At 38.1% G+C, this 15,543-nt stretch overlaps 2 protein-coding genes across 4 annotated transcripts; one reads left to right on the top strand and one right to left on the bottom strand.

The window, feature by feature from the left end:
* Positions 1-150: 150 nt before the first annotated feature.
* Positions 151-2,616, bottom strand: NDUFB1 (NADH:ubiquinone oxidoreductase subunit B1). Of its 2 annotated transcripts, none has more exons than XM_065750885.1 (3): positions 2,521-2,616; positions 1,522-1,666; positions 151-465 (listed from the first exon to the last, which is right to left on the bottom strand). In XM_065750885.1, exons 2-3 carry the CDS (start codon positions 1,659-1,661, stop codon positions 429-431), a joined length of 177 nt encoding a protein of 58 aa, XP_065606957.1. In that variant the 5' UTR covers positions 1,662-1,666; positions 2,521-2,616; the 3' UTR covers positions 151-428. The 2 variants fall into 2 exon arrangements, with proteins under 2 accessions (XP_065606957.1, XP_065606968.1); XM_065750896.1 differs by having other exon boundaries at positions 1,522-1,663; positions 2,521-2,613.
* A 105-nt stretch (positions 2,617-2,721) lies between these two features.
* On the top strand, positions 2,722-15,161 carry CPSF2 (cleavage and polyadenylation specific factor 2). 2 transcript variants are annotated; one of them, XM_065751059.1, is made up of 15 exons: positions 2,722-2,793; positions 3,220-3,405; positions 4,167-4,326; positions 4,415-4,520; positions 5,668-5,797; positions 7,080-7,195; positions 7,615-7,802; positions 8,253-8,543; positions 9,603-9,703; positions 10,034-10,234; positions 10,674-10,826; positions 11,806-12,031; positions 13,544-13,843; positions 14,590-14,724; positions 14,829-15,161. In XM_065751059.1, the coding sequence occupies exons 2-15, from the start codon at positions 3,257-3,259 to the stop codon at positions 14,919-14,921; spliced, it is 2,349 nt and encodes a 782-aa protein (XP_065607131.1). In that variant the 5' UTR covers positions 2,722-2,793; positions 3,220-3,256; the 3' UTR covers positions 14,922-15,161. The 2 variants fall into 2 exon arrangements, with proteins under 2 accessions (XP_065607131.1, XP_065607141.1); XM_065751069.1 differs by lacking the exon at positions 2,722-2,793 and having other exon boundaries at positions 2,832-3,405.
* The last annotated feature ends 382 nt before the right edge of the window (positions 15,162-15,543 follow it).

Genomic DNA, 15,543 nt, shown 5'->3' with positions numbered 1-15,543 from the left:
GCGGCCGGAAATCCCCGCTCCCTCCGGCATCCCTGTCTTTAAATGACGCCGAGTTAAAGCATCCTGCGTTAATTACTCCCTCGAAGGCCAGCTCACAAATTAGCGATAAACGCGTGAATTCCACACCATACAGATTAATAACAACAGAAATTATTTTTTGCATAGCTTTTTCTTTATTACGTTAAGTCTTTTCGCCCCCAACTTCAGGGTGGTACTTCTTGAGGCAGACATTTCTCAACGTTTGCGGGCTTCCCAGATACAAATTAGCCACATAACTAAATCGCCTTCCAGAAAGTAACACTGCAAATTAAAGTAGTAGTGACAAATAAGGGGTGTTACTCATTGTAGCTTGATATGGTCTCAAGATAAAAAAGCATAATCCTATTCTTTCAATGCATGTGATTAACTCAGCATTCATCGACAGCCTTTTATTTCCATGTTGTTTCTTCCCCAGGCCTCAGCTCTCTGTGTGGAAAGAAAAAAAAAGGTAGAGGGTAAAATTAGGATACATGTCATGGAATAATTAACATACCTTTACAATTATTCTGTAATAGCTGGACTTGTAAAGTTTTCCTAACTTTTTTTTCAACCCAAAACATCAATGGATTGAGTCCTTAGCTACCTAGTGAGTTAAGGGTGGTTTGTTTGTTTTTTTACATAATGGGATTCTGAAGGAAAAAAAAAAAAGACAAATAGAGATGAAAGCGAAAAAGGTTTTCACAATGATGCTGAAATAGCCTAAAGTCAGCAGCAACTGCAATAAGAAAAGTGCTCATATAATAGCAGCAAGCATTTTGTCATAAGCTTAATTTTTAACCAAGAATTAGCTTAGGTGTTCCTAACATAAACGTTAAAAGATGCTGAATTAATTTTTAAAAAGTTGATAGTTTTTAATAAAACGTTCACCTAATTATTTAGTAAGCACTATGCTGATTTTAAACAAGCTTACTATAATCTACTGAAAAGCTAAGAATGAAAATTTCACATCTCATGACTTAAGAACTTGACAACAAATGGTTGTTTTACTTAAGATGACTTTTTCCTAGCATTTTCTAGCATGATTTCACCTGCACATTAATGTGTATACTTAAAATTCTGATCTCAGAAAGAGCACCTTCTATTCAGTTTATTTGGATACAAATCAGCCTTCACATTACTGAAGTCTGCATTTATCCAGCTGCCACAGATCTATCAAAATCAATACTTCTGATTCACTGGTAGGATTAATCATTTTAAACCAATTATATTGGCTATACGATCAAACACAGAAAACTACATGTACTTTCCTTCGTGGCCAAGAACACAAAGATGCGTCCTAAAGCCCAGATAGCAGGAGGACATTAGGGACCTTAAATCCTTCACAAACACTTGCTAAATTTTGGTCACTTTTTTCCTTTCACTATTTTACTAGGATTCTTTTTCATACGTATAATGCTAACAACAAACAGAGAAGCAATTTTTAAAGTCTGTTTGGAAAAATAACTGAACATATATATATTTAAAAGGTATGAGAAAGCAGACCTCTTGTACAATAAGCTCTTGTTTCGGAAGGTTGACAGCTTCTCATCGTTCCACCTGTCCAGATAGCATCCAACCACGAATCCCAAGGGAACAAGGATGTGAACCCAGTGGTCACGCACAGCTTGGACAAAATTCACCATGGCTGCTTGAAAAGAAAAAGTATCACAGTAAGAGTTGGCAATAAATCTGTACATAGAAGCTGTTGCATGCCTGGAATCACTTACTAGAACCCCACCTTGGGATAATACATATATAAACCATTAAACACTTCCAACTAGACACACGTTTCATACATTCATAGAGCTTGGAAGAGACCTCTGAACATCATCTACTCCAACCCCCCTGCTAAAGAAGATTCCTACAGCAGGCTGCACAGGAAAGCCTTCAGATGGGTTTTAAGTATCTCCAGAGAAGGAGATTACCACAACCTCTCAGGGCAGCCTGTTCCAGTGCTCTGTTACCCTCACAGTGATGAAGCTCTTTTGCATATTCCTGTGCTGCACTTAGTGCCCATCGCCCTCTGTGCTATTGCTGGAAAGCACCTGGACCCATCCATTTGACTCCCACACTTCAGGTAGTGGTGAAATTTATACTTAAAGTAATCCAGACCGACGTACTCATTAAAGTAACTTATTATACAGAAACCTACTGCTCTACAAAACATTACAAACACACTCATGACACGCAATCTTACAGGATGCAGGTGTTATTATCACAGACAAGACGTAAGCTGAAGTCAGCTGCCAACTGATAGACAAGGAGCTCACAAAACCCAGCCAGCCTTCCCTAACCCCCGTGCAAAACACCACACTGGCGTGCCGCAGGAAGGCCCGGCGAGCGGCTGCGAGCCCGGATGACAGCGGGCAGACACAAACCGTGTTCCTGCACATTTCCCTCCCCTCAGCCGCCTCGCCCGAGCCGAGCTCCCGGGGCGTCCTACGCTCACAGTACCGACCCTCGGGAATGGGGCTGCACACAAAACACAGCCCGCAAACCTACCGGGACTCACAACCACCGCTCACCGCACCGGGCCCCGCGCAGCGGCCACCCCAAGGGCAAAGGGCGGTGCGAACGGCTAGGGACAGCCCACCGGCAGCGGAGGAGCAGGGGGAGCCGCCTCCACCCCCCTCCCGCCCCGGGAATGGTGCCGTCCTTTCACCCCTCCCCTTCCTCCTCCTTATGCCCGCCCTGCGCAAGATGGCGGCCGGCAGCGCGACGGGCGGTGGCTGTGTTGGCGCGCTGCGGTGCGCGTAGTGAGGCCGTGCGAGGCAGGTAGCGGCGGGGAGATGGCACCGCTGCGGAGCCGAGCGGTGGAGAGCTCGAGCGGTGCTCGCTACGCTCGTCCTTTTCTTCATGCTCTTGATTCTCCCAGGGCCCATTCCGAGCGGCAGGCCCTGTCCGGCTGCCGCAGGGCCTGGAGGGCCGCGGCTGTGGCAGCGCCGCACCGTCTGCGGTCATTTGTTAACGTTCTGTGCCAAGTTCTGATAAACTCCGATCCCTTTCTAATAGCGGAAGGCCCTCAAGGATCCTATCTGTAACTTATCGATAGGTATCCAGCTGCTGTACTCAACATCACGCCGTTGTCATGTATGCCCTCAGAAACGTTAGCAGAGGCAGCTCTATCTCTTGATTTCTGGCTTTTCTGAATAAATATTTAGCTTTGAGTTACGCAGTAACACAGTGTTTTCCCCCGCTCAGATCAGCTCTTTACGGGATCAGACGCTTGGACTGAAGGATGACGTCCATTATCAAGCTGACCACGCTCTCGGGAGTGCAGGAGGAGTCTGCCCTGTGCTACCTACTGCAAGTGGATGAGTTTCGGTTTCTGTTGGACTGTGGCTGGGATGAGAACTTTTCTATGGATATTATTGATTCCCTAAAGAAGTGAGTATTTTGTGCACTTTAAATGTGCCTTTTGTTTCCTGAAAGCTTTCAAAATAACTTCTGACATATGTATTTTTACACCCGAAGTTGATCTTGGGTTGAAAAATGTTTTGCGTGAAGGGGATTATATATTTATGTATAAAATACATACTGCTCAAGTATATTCAGTGTTTATTTATTTTGTTATTATTTTTAAAATTCAATGTGACTCATTATTTACTAGCTCTCAAACTGTTTTGAGCTTTGATAGGTTGTTTTGTATTGGTTTGCTTGCTTGCTCAGTCTAAAAACCAGCTTCTGCTGGTATCTCAGCCAGTCGTGAAATAAACTTTAATAGAAGTCAGTGCTTAGCTTTTTGTGTTTACATTTTTGAGCTTTCCTATCACAGCAGTTTATTATGGGTAAATTACTGAAACACTGAAGTTCTAGAACAAAACTAAGCTTTGTGATGCTGTTTTTATATTTTCACTAACACTCTTTGAATTTGATGTTGTTGAACTGAGGATTATTGTGTATTAGCTTCTAAGATGTCTCAGGTGTCTTACCTAGAAGCAGTTAAATACAATTCCCTTTTTAATAGTAGTCAGCAAGAAGAATGTGTGTGCTCCAGTTACTATGTAAGGGACCAGAAAGCTTTGAGTCCTTCAGCCCAACTTGTGACTGGTGTTCATACTGTGCAGTTGATCTCAAAGCAGTCATGGTAGGAAGTATGTCATTCCATATGGAACTCTTCACCATCTTCTGCTGTCCTTCTTTTGTAGACATGTACACCAGGTTGATGCTGTTCTCCTTTCTCATCCTGACCCTCTACACCTTGGTGCTCTTCCATATGCAGTTGGAAAAATGGGATTGAATTGTGCCATTTATGCAACTATTCCTGTGTATAAAATGGGACAGATGTTTATGTATGATCTCTATCAGGTATCCTTAGGTTCACACTTTAATACTCAGCATTGCTGATAAGGTAGAGGGCTCAAGTTTTTCAATGTTCTGTGCTTATTTGTTGTAGTCTCGCCATAATACTGAAGATTTCACACTCTTTACTTTGGATGATGTAGATGCAGCATTTGATAAGATACAACAGCTAAAGTTCTCTCAGATTGTCAACTTGAAAGGTAAAGTTCTGTCAGCAAAAGTTTTGATAGATTACTTTTAGTCATTCTGTTCCCTTTCACTAATAGTTTAGTTAACTTTATAAAAGCTGTGTGTTTTTTGAATGTTGTGCATTTTGCAAGTCTGAATTCAGTAGGTATCAGTCTACATCAGCCAAATATTTGCTTCAGTAATGCAGCAGTCTGTAGAATTTCCATTTAATGAGAAGAAGGTTATGCCAAGGTAGATGGGTTCTCTTGAAACTTCTTCTCGTCTCTAGAAGGCATTTATTCATACTTTGGAACTGTTAACACATAAGAAAATGTGTGGGTATTAAGTTTTAACGTGTGGTTGATTGAGGACTTCGCAGACTCTGGATCATACTTAATGTAGCTTATTGTTTGGTACAGTGACATCCAGAGAATCAGCATCTTTACACTCTTGCTGAATTTAAAGATCAGAGTGAAATGGAGGCCTGTTCTTGCCCAGATACACAAGTAATCTGATCAGTTTTCTCTGTGATGTAGTATCTCCCAGTTCTTGAATGCTGCTGCTTGCTGGAATTCTTGTCCTGTAATTTGGAAAAGTAGAAATGGGATGCCGTTCTTGAAAGGCTGCTGACCTTTTCCAAAGTATTTGTAGCAATGCTTTGTCTGTGCTGCCAACTTTTATGTCTGATAGGCAATTTAGGGAACTACTGCTTAAAACACTTTTTTCCTATTTAGTGGAAGTGACTTAGCTTTGATTGGTGCATCTAAGATAGTATTTTGTGTTCTAATTGTTAACCAGGGAAGAGTCAGCTTTTCACCAGCTTACTTGCCTTCACGTGATGTATTTGTTTTCTGACATAACTTGCTGCTGTTTAGATTATGTGGCTAGAGCAGCTTGGCAGTGCCTCCCGGTACTGGTGGGAGGTGATATTCACTTGGCTCTCTTCTTCTGGAAGCAGAGTAGAAATGAATTGGAAAAAAAGTGTTGTAACATGAAGTTCCTGGTTAGATAGAAGGAGGGAGATGTTACTGATCTTCATACCTCATTTGACTTTTTTCCAAGTGATAGCTTTGCAGTTTATCTACTTACCTACCTATTGTTTAGCATAATAGATTTTCACATATGATCTGATCTGCATGAGATATTGAGAGAGATCTAGGAGAGCTTTCTTTTTTGTAGGCAAAGGACACGGTCTGTCCATCACTCCATTGCCTGCAGGTCACATGATAGGAGGCACGATTTGGAAGATTGTCAAAGATGGGGAGGAAGAGATTGTTTATGCAGTTGATTTCAACCACAAGAGGGAGATGTAAGTTCAGTGTAACCATCTATCTTTCTCTGATGTGTTAGGTGTGCATAATTGGTGTGATAAGTAACTATGTAAGTGCCATTTCAGATATAAGACCACCACTAATTTTAATTGCATTTGTATCAGTGAATTTGAATGAGCTTTAGCCCTGTTTCTTCATTCTGTTAATATTTATTTTAAATTGAAGCAAGAAACATTCAGAAAGCATTTGTATCATGTAATTTTGAAAGACTTTTCTTGTAATTTTAAGAAGAAAAATCACACAACTTCTTTGTCTTGTAGAAAACAGTTACTACAAACTGTTTTTTGTTTCTCAGGATCTTACTTGACTTAGAAAAAAGAGGAATTCTTAAAAAAATGTACTCAAATTCAATCCATTAAGATGGAATTTGTAATATAACCATACAGTGTAGTTGTTTTTAGGGTTGGGATACACAGTCTTTACTTTCTAAAAAAAAATCCTGGGGGCTATAGATCAAGTTGTTGATGAGTGTTGAATTCTTATAAATTACTGCTTGACTACTGGATATTTAAGATTTAAGAAAGTTTATGGTTTTGAAATTCCTGGGGAATGTTAAAGAAAAATACGTGTTTTCTTCCATCTTAGACAGAAAACTGACAGGATACTTCTCATGTCCTGTCTTCCTCCCATAAGATGCTTATTTAGGAGAGGAAAAAAGTCAAGAAAACACATATTGAAATAAGTTATACTTGTTAGTATTTGTTACTATGGTTTGTAATATGCATCTTACCCAATTTAAGCTGAAGAAAAGAATTGCAGAATAACCAGAGTTGAAAAGGTCCCACAGGGATCATTGAATCCAACTGCTGGCTCCACACTGGACCACCCAGCATTCAAGCCCCATGTCTGAGAGCTTGGTCAAATACTCCTTGAACCCTGGCATGCTTGGTGTTGTGACCACAGTCTTGGGGAGCCTTAATTGAAATTACTTTAAAGAGACTTTCAGGGAGTGAGAAAAGAGGAAGGGAGAAAAATGGGCTCAACTGAAACTGTTTTTGCTAGAAATTTTCAGTATTTATTATCAAATGTAAATATTTATACTATGTTCACCTCCTCGGTATTACTTATGTAATCAGACTTTGATTGTCTTCTTATTCTTGGCCTGAAGTATTTTCCTTAAGCAGATCTTCAATTTGCTTGTGAGACCCTGTTTTTTTCCTCTATTGACACCTACATGCAAAACTGTTGATGCTCGCTGTCTTATTTTTTTTCCTTGTGAAATAAAAATGCAGACAGTGAGTTCTGGCCTTTTTTCCACAGCCATCTCAACGGATGTTCATTGGAAATGTTGAGTAGGCCTTCATTGCTTATTACGGATTCGTTTAATGCTACTTATGTACAACCCAGGAGGAAGCAAAGGGACGAACAGCTACTGAGTATGTATTCTGTTTGTGGCTCAAGATAGCAGTAACTTGACTTATTAGCCACTGTAAATTGTTTGGTTTTTTTGTAAGATGTTTACTGACATCTAAATTAAGGATCTTGACTCAAATATATCATACTGAATTGCTTTTTCCTGATGGTACTAATCCTGGGGGGAAAATGATTTCATAAAAACTATGAATTGCACCCTATATAGAGGTGTATGTGAAATGGTGGATTTTACCCATTAATATTTGCATTAAGGAACTTCTAAATGACCTTCCTTAGCATACACTTCTGTTAATCTCCATTTTACTGATTTTGTTTTTAAGATTTGTTTATATTAAAAGTTAGTAATCAAGGTGGTGGGATCTTCAGAGCTCTAGTTGTGGTTCAAAGTATAAGTAGTTCTTTCCATTTTAACTCTTCTTAGCTAATGTTTTGGAGACATTACGAGGTGATGGAAATGTGCTAATAGCTGTGGATACAGCTGGCAGAGTTCTGGAACTTGCTCAGCTTCTTGATCAGATCTGGAGAACGAAAGATGCAGGATTAGGAGTCTACTCTCTAGCACTTTTGAATAACGTCAGCTACAATGTCGTGGAGTTCTCTAAATCACAGGTTTGTTTTAATTTTGAAATAAATTTTGACTGTGGTAGCATATGTGGATCTTGTGGGATGCACATCTTGTGGATGTGTATTCAAGAGTTCTTTAATTTTAGATTTCTTTTTAGCAGTAAGAAGTGGCTAAAGGTGTTGTCCTTATTCTATTGTGGGTGTTTTTCTGAAGTGAGTATTTTTCTTTCTGATCAAGTTACACAGAGTCCAGTCATGGCTACTGCCATACTTCTTGATATTCATTTGTTTTCTTTTTTGATCCCCAAACTTGTTAAAATTTATAACTATGAAAAGGGTGGATTTAGATTTGTGTTGTTTACCCTGTGTTATTTCTGCACATGCTGAGAAACTTTGTAATCATGAGTATTTAATTCCTCTGCTTCATGTCAGGTTGTACATTTTTTACCTAGCTTGTATTCCTGTAGGTAACTTTGTCTTAATACTGTTTTCTAGGTGGAATGGATGAGCGATAAATTGATGAGGTGCTTTGAAGACAAGAGAAACAATCCTTTCCAGTTCCGCCATCTCTCCTTATGTCATAGTCTGTCAGACTTGGCTCGAGTGCCGAGTCCAAAAGTTGTCCTTGCCAGCCAGCCTGATTTAGAATGTGGGTTTTCGAGAGATCTTTTCATTCAGTGGTGCCAGGATTCCAAGAACTCTATAATTTTAACTTACCGTACCACACCTGGAACATTAGCACGGTTCCTGATTGATAATCCTTCTGAAAAAGTTATAGATATTGAGGTAAAAATTAAAGTTTTTGTGGTGGACTATCTGGAGGATTATATGTAAAATTGAATCTAGTTCTTTTTTGTTACCTGCTGAAAATGCTTCTAGTGGCAGAAGGAAATCTGAAATGAGTATGTTGCACAGATGAATTCATCCTTAACACTTCATGTAAGACAAGTCTTAGTAGAAAGTGCAAAATTTTTTTTTGCTATGATTGAATGAGTGCATAATGAGGTGAGGTTGGAGTTGCTTTTAAACATTTATCTTTAGACAATGCTTTTTGTCTTGTTATGTTATAAAAAGTTCTGTGTACAGTTTAGATGCAGATCCCAGTATGGATGGATTATTCTTTCTGGGAACTGCTTTGATTTTGGATTAGGGGAGAATCGAATCAAATGAGTGCATATTACCAGATTTAAGTGAAATTTATCAATTATATGCTATCAAATTATGTTCAAATAGTATAGCTGTGCCTGCTTTACTCCAGTAAATACTGGTGATTTCTGGGAGTCCTTTGTGATCCCAGTAATCATTTCAGTCCTGATGAAGCAACTTGCTTTCAGTTTTAGGTTGATTTGGTTCAGTTACAGTATTACTAGAACTGAACATTATCTGGTGTGACCTGTGGTCTTAATTTGTTCTGAAAAAAAAAAAAAGAAACAAGGGCTGATGTTTTTTGCCAGCTGTTGTGTAATTTTGCCACTTTCTTCTGTTCGCATTAGTGACACAAAGGTCAAAAAGTAACTGCTCACCTTGAAGTATTTGCATTTAGTTATTGAAGGGAGATATTTCCTCAAGAAGGGAGATATTTCCTCAGGATATTTTAAGGAACTATTGTAAAATGAGTTGATTTTCTTACTTAAGAAGTAATCTTACGTTCTCGTATAGTCTGTACTAATTGATAATGTGGTGTTGGCATGCTAGGGTGCCACATGTTATGTAACTTGTTACATAAAGGACAAGATTGTATTTGTCCTTGGCACTTAAATATAATTGTTATCTTACTGGTAGTGTGTAGAAGTATTAAAAACAAGTCAGCTACTCACAGAAACTGATTTTTACTTTATTTGTAAGTTGAGAAGACGTGTTAAGTTGGAAGGAAAAGAACTTGAAGAATACCTAGAAAAGGAGAAACTAAAGAAAGAAGCAGCGAAGAAGTTAGAGCAGTCTAAAGAGTAAGTATAGTAGCTGTTGTGTTCTGCTGCTGTCAGAGTTGAGATGCATGTTCAGCCTGATGTTTCAGCTGTTTACATGGATAAGTGAAAATCATAGTTTTGATAGGTTTGTCTGAGTGCATCAAGGACTCAGGAATGGTTGTCTTTAATCAGTGGCTGTCTTTAATCTGCTCTTACTATACACCTGTTTTGTCTGAGCTTTGTGAATGATTTCATGGATACATTTACTGCCCTTGTCCTTATTAACTATCACTGTCCAGTCAGAGTGTTTTTGTAATACTAAACTTGAAGAAAAAAGACAAAGTTGTTGTTCTTGGAATACTATTTCAGGGCAGATATCGATTCCAGTGATGAGAGTGATGCCGAAGAAGATATTGATCAGCCAACTGTGCATAAGACCAAACATGATTTGATGATGAAAGGTGAAGGTAGCCGGAAAGGAAGCTTCTTCAAACAGGCAAAGAAATCTTATCCAATGTTTCCAGCCCCTGAAGAAAGAATTAAATGGGATGAATATGGCGAGATTATCAAGTATGTGGGGAGAGCAGTGGTAATGCTTAGTAACATATAATAGCTGTGAAGTAGTTCAAAAGTATTTCTGCTTTATACTCCACATAATTTTGAAAAACATATGGAATTTCATTAAGGAGCATCATGCAAGCTAGAAAGATCTGGCAACATTTGTCCTATTTTTACATTTGTCCTATTTTTATGACTAATAATGGTAGAAACCCTTAACTTAATAGTATTCTGCAAGATATCAAAGTTCTTTTTTCTTTTAAGATACAAAGGTGACATTTTTCCAAATGAGCTCAGCTCATATGTGGAATTATTTAAGGAAAGCATGATTCGATTGTTAACATTAAAAATTTTAACTCAGTAGTTATGTCAGCACTGCTTGTTTCTATACTGTGTAGTGCTTTGGATTTACTGTAAGACTGTTAAAGGCAGAATGCCTTCCTTCCTTTAGACCCGAAGACTTTCTTGTTCCAGAACTTCAGGCAACAGAAGAAGAAAAAAGCAAGTTAGAATCTGGTTTGACAAATGGAGAGGAGCCAATGGACCAGGATTTATCAGATGTTCCTACCAAATGTATTTCAGCAACAGAGTCCATGGAAATTAAGTGAGTGGCTTTGTTCTTGTTTTTAGTAATTTCAGAGCCAAGAGAAGAAAATAGAAATTGTTTGTTTTAATAACATTGTGAGACTAGATAGCAGCTCCCTATATTTTTCATGCAACATGAGTGTCTTCTGCAGGATTAGAAAGAAATCTATGCTAGCACAGTATTGGGCTATTAATAATGCATGTATTTCAGCTTCTGTTGTGTTCTTCTTCTACCTGTTACCTGTGTGCTATAAAAGGGATTATGGGTCAATTCCAGTACTGTACATCTCCTGAATCCTTCCTCCAGTCTCAGCTACTAGAGGATTATTTGGAGCTACTTTGTGTGTGCTGATACTGTTCCTTGTAGGGAGCTCTGCAGAATTCTTCTCGGAGAAGTGTTGTGTGCTGTACTGAATTGCATGCAGCTGTGAATGTACCCAGTGAGTCTTGAGTTTTATGAGCCTTTATGCATTCTGTTAGAATGGTGGTGTGAATACTACTGTGCAAACTGGGCAAAAGGCTAGTTTGGAGTTAAGGAAGTGGAAATGGTCCTGCTCTTCACTAGGTTAATAATAAATAGTTTTTTGCTGATCTTTTTGGGAGTATGCTAGAGAATCGTATGGCACCTTCTCTTATGAAGTAGGCAGTTTGTTCCCTGTGTGAGGACAAGTGGGGAAGGGAAAAGCAAGTGATGCAACAGTACAAATATTCAAATATAGTCTATTGGTAAAGGCTGTACTTACTCTCAGGTGTGTTTTGTTAGCTATGTAAATAAATTTTGGGCATTTACAGTGTTAAATGTGTGTATACTTACTGATATTTTACGAATCTGTATTTTAATGATCTATAATGTACCTTTTGCTGACATTTTATTCTGATGTAGAATAATTTTTTGCAATATTTTTCATTTTTAAATTTATCTCAAAAACATTTATCTTTTAAAATATGTGATTTTGTTCATTTCCATTTTTGTTGGTGGTTTGTTTTCTTTAAACTAGAGCCAGGGTTACCTATATCGACTATGAAGGACGCTCAGATGGGGATTCAATTAAAAAAATAATTAACCAAATGAAACCGAGACAACTAATCATTGTCCACGGACCACCTGAAGCCAGCCAGGACCTTGCAGAATGTTGCAGAGCTTTTGGTGGAAAAGATATTAAAGTGTACATGCCGAAACTACATGAAACTGTAGATGCAACCAGTGAAACTCATATTTACCAGGTAGGGTACTAGAATTTGTTACTTGTATATACAAGTACTAGGCACTGTAGTAGAGCTGTAGTGGCAGACTTGTTTATTTAGCCTTCAGGTTTTTGGTTAGAGGAGTTGCAAAATTTTTCATGTGCAAAATTTTTCAAAACTTGATTTTGACATTAACAGCTCTTTTTTTCACGTGTAAGCGTTCTCCTATGCTCAAGTGAATGTTTCTCATAAGTGTTTAAAACAAAACGTAACCTGTAGTGCAGAAGGCCATGCTTATGTCTATGGGAGAATCAGTTTGTTTCACTCAAGTCTTAATAGCTTTATCATGTCTATATTTAAAGTACTGCTGTATGAGACTTGAAATTTGAATTTATTTTTGGATTTTCAATAGAAACCTTAGAGAGAAAAAGAATAAAAATCCATATATTGGACTCTTTGTACCCAAATAGTTTAGAGGAAAGCATTTTGCATGCAGTTGAGGCATCAGTCCTTTATTCCTTCTATCCTTTTAAAATTAATCTGAAAGCATCACCAGAATTGTTGAATGAAAGGGGTATTTTTGGCGCTTTCCAGATGAAAACCTGTTTAACTGGAACTTTCTTCTTCCAAGGTTTTCAAAATTACCTTGTTCTGACATTCTTAAGACTGCAGAATTTCGTGGGGTTTTTTTCGTATTGCTAGTGTGTAAGAAATGACAGAGTTACAATTTTTCACAAAGTATTTATCTGAATTAAACTATAATAGCTCTATATTTCATTTCAATTTTGTTGTTGTTCATGAAGTAGAAATTCAATCTTCATAGATTCGGGGATTTTTAATATATCTTTTCCTTGTTGGAGGCTGTCTGAGCAGATGGAGTGCTCTGGAGACATTGAATTAGAAGATAATAGATGAAAGCTGGATATCAGAATCCTGATGTCTTTTGGTTGGATTGTGCTGCAGATAGTGAATTGCAATTTCATTTGTGCAGTGGCAGCCTTGATTCCTCTATTGTGATCGTACACCATCTCATGTGGATAGCAGCCTTCCAGGGTAGGGCTTATTTAATTAGTTCACATCTTGGAATGTGCTGGAGGAATTAGAGTAAAATAATATTTTGATGGCTTAAAGTCTGATATCAACACTGTCACTTTTTGCAATAAAATATTGTTTTTTAGAAGGTTGAAATTGAGTAACCTTGGATGTATTTTTAGACTTTTTCCTTAAATTTACTCAGGCCAACTGAAGAACCCCTTGGCCACACACACTAGTTTGAAAACAGGCTCAGTTTATCCAGTGAGTCTGACTTGTTTTGCAGGTGTACTTCTACTGGTTGTCTGCTGATAAGAGATTATACCAATTATATTTTGTAAGTGTAGGATATCTTGCCTCAAAGGCAGCATTTTTTTTCTTTCCTTCCCCAAAAGACTAGGAACCAAACCCATGTAGAGAGACAGTGAAAGAAAAACAGCTGATTTTAAAAGCATGAAATAAGAATCTGTTTTGTTTTTCCCATCAAACCAATACCACTTTTATTTTTGTGCCACCCAGGTCAGGTTAAAAGATTCCCTTGTCAGCTCACTTCAGTTCTGTAAAGCCAAGGATGCTGAGTTGGCTTGGATAGATGGTGTCCTGGACATGCGGGTTTCAAAAGTGGATACTGGAGTTATTTTGGAAGAGGGAGAGCTGAGGGAAGATGAGGACGTAGAGATGCAAGTGGATATGCCTTCTTCAGACTCTAGTGTCATCGCACAGCAGAAAGCTATGAAAAGTCTCTTTGGTGACGATGATAAGGAGATGTGTGAGGAGAGTGAAATCATTCCTACTTTGGAACCTCTGCCACCTCATGAGGTACAGAAACTTTCCTGGATTAGACTTTTTTTTGAGTTCCATATTCTAGTACTGTTACTATTGTTTCAGATTTTAAGCTTTTCAGCAAGCATAATCAATTTCATCCAATAGTGCTGTTATCATCTATTTGTGAATATAAGATCTTAACGTTCCATATTCATAATTAATACTTCTAGACTTTTAAATCAATTGATATTTAGTCCATCCTGGGTTCTATTATATTTTGTTGATACTATGGGAGATGTCTACTTAAATAGAAATACATGTCTTTGAAATTCGCACATCTCTTCCTCTATGAACGATCTGAGAGCTCTTTTTTTTTCCATGATATTTCTCTTAAATGTAAATACTTGCATGTGTGAATAGAGAATTTAATTTATTCAGTTAATGAATGAAGTACTTTCTAATCCTAGAATTACTTAATATATGGTTGCAGAGTCTTGAATGTAGTCTGTTCCAGGAGCTAGGTAAACATGAGACATCTCTAAAGTCTCTTCAGATTGGTGACAACCGTCACAGAAGTACGTGAGTGCAGAAAGAAGTCTTCTTCTTGCCAGATGACTTCTAAGGCTTTCCATCCTGGAACTGTCTTGCTGCAAGTGGACAGAAATAGAACTGATTTTCTCCTTTGTAGTTCTGTGGTCTGTCTATAGGCCATGCTGTTGCCAACACAATGATGAGAAGATCTTTGGAAAAGTGAAAGGTAATAAGTAGCAGAAGATAAAAACTGTGTATGTTGTTTAAAGGTTCCTGGACATCAGTCTGTGTTTATGAATGAGCCAAGACTGTCTGACTTCAAGCAAGTTCTCTTGCGAGAAGGAATTCAGGCTGAGTTCGTAGGAGGAGTGCTTGTGTGCAACAATATGGTGGCTGTTCGGAGGGTAGGTGATCTGTGTCTTAAAATCTTGGGTAAATAATATTCTAAATGAAAACTAAGTTTCGTGTTAGTGTAAAGATATTACATTAAAATGTCTTTTTGTTTCAGACTGAAACGGGGCGCATTGGATTGGAAGGCTGTCTCTGCCAGGACTTCTATAGGATAAGAGAACTTCTATATAAGCAATATGCCATTGTCTAAAGGAAGCACCTCAAAGGTGTTTTCTCTTGAACTTCTGAATATGCGGAGGATTTCTCTCTGGACTTTTTGTAATTTTCTAATTTATACAGGGGAAAAGTAATTCATAAAGAACAGTTAATTTTCCTGAACATGTAAATAACGGCCACTGTTGCTCTTCGTAAATGTGTTGGTACGTTCCATGTTCTCGACTTCCAAACTAGTTACTTGTCTTCTACATAACGTGTTACAAATGAGTTTATGACCATGTTTCTCAGGAGGGGTTCTCTTGATAGAACATGCTTTGATTTGTTAGATTCCCTGCCAAAGACTGCAGAATAGACAAGTCATTCTTCTGTTGTCAAATAAGATTAGGTAGGGAATTGTGACATCTTTGTTTTCTTGTTTTTGCTTTTTTATTTTTATTTTTTGTTTCAACAAGTTTGATTTACAGAAAAGCCTTGAGTTGTCTTGTGGTTTCTTTTGTTCTTTCTTTTTTTACATGGGGTTCAGTTAAAATACATTTTTAACAACCCACTTAAAGTTGTCTACCTGTATGTTCCCCCAGAGTTAATCTGACTGCATCTTTCTTGTCTCCTCTTACTGACTTGTTCCAGTACAGCATTTCATATTCTGTATGAAGTAT

Source organism: Cyrtonyx montezumae, unplaced genomic scaffold (genome assembly GCF_038088225.1).
Source record: "Cyrtonyx montezumae isolate F1298 unplaced genomic scaffold, pur_monq_1.0 scaffold_10, whole genome shotgun sequence".
NCBI lineage: Eukaryota > Metazoa > Chordata > Aves > Galliformes > Odontophoridae > Cyrtonyx > Cyrtonyx montezumae.
This window is presented reverse-complemented; position numbering and strand designations above follow the sequence as displayed.

Excerpts from the sequence above, each read along its gene's own strand:
- NDUFB1 (XM_065750885.1), bottom strand. The coding sequence starts at position 1,661 with ATGGTGAATTTTGTCCAAGCTGTGCGTGACCACTGGGTTCACATCCTT. Across the intron at positions 466-1,521 it reads AAGAGCTTATTGTACAAGAG|AGAGCTGAGGCCTGGGGAAG; the intron begins GTCTGCTTTCTC and ends CTTTCCACACAG.
- CPSF2 (XM_065751059.1), top strand. The coding sequence starts at position 3,257 with ATGACGTCCATTATCAAGCTGACCACGCTCTCGGGAGTGCAGGAGGAG. Across the intron at positions 9,704-10,033 it reads AAGTTAGAGCAGTCTAAAGA|GGCAGATATCGATTCCAGTG; the intron begins GTAAGTATAGTA and ends ATACTATTTCAG. Across the intron at positions 14,725-14,828 it reads ATATGGTGGCTGTTCGGAGG|ACTGAAACGGGGCGCATTGG; the intron begins GTAGGTGATCTG and ends TTTTTGTTTCAG.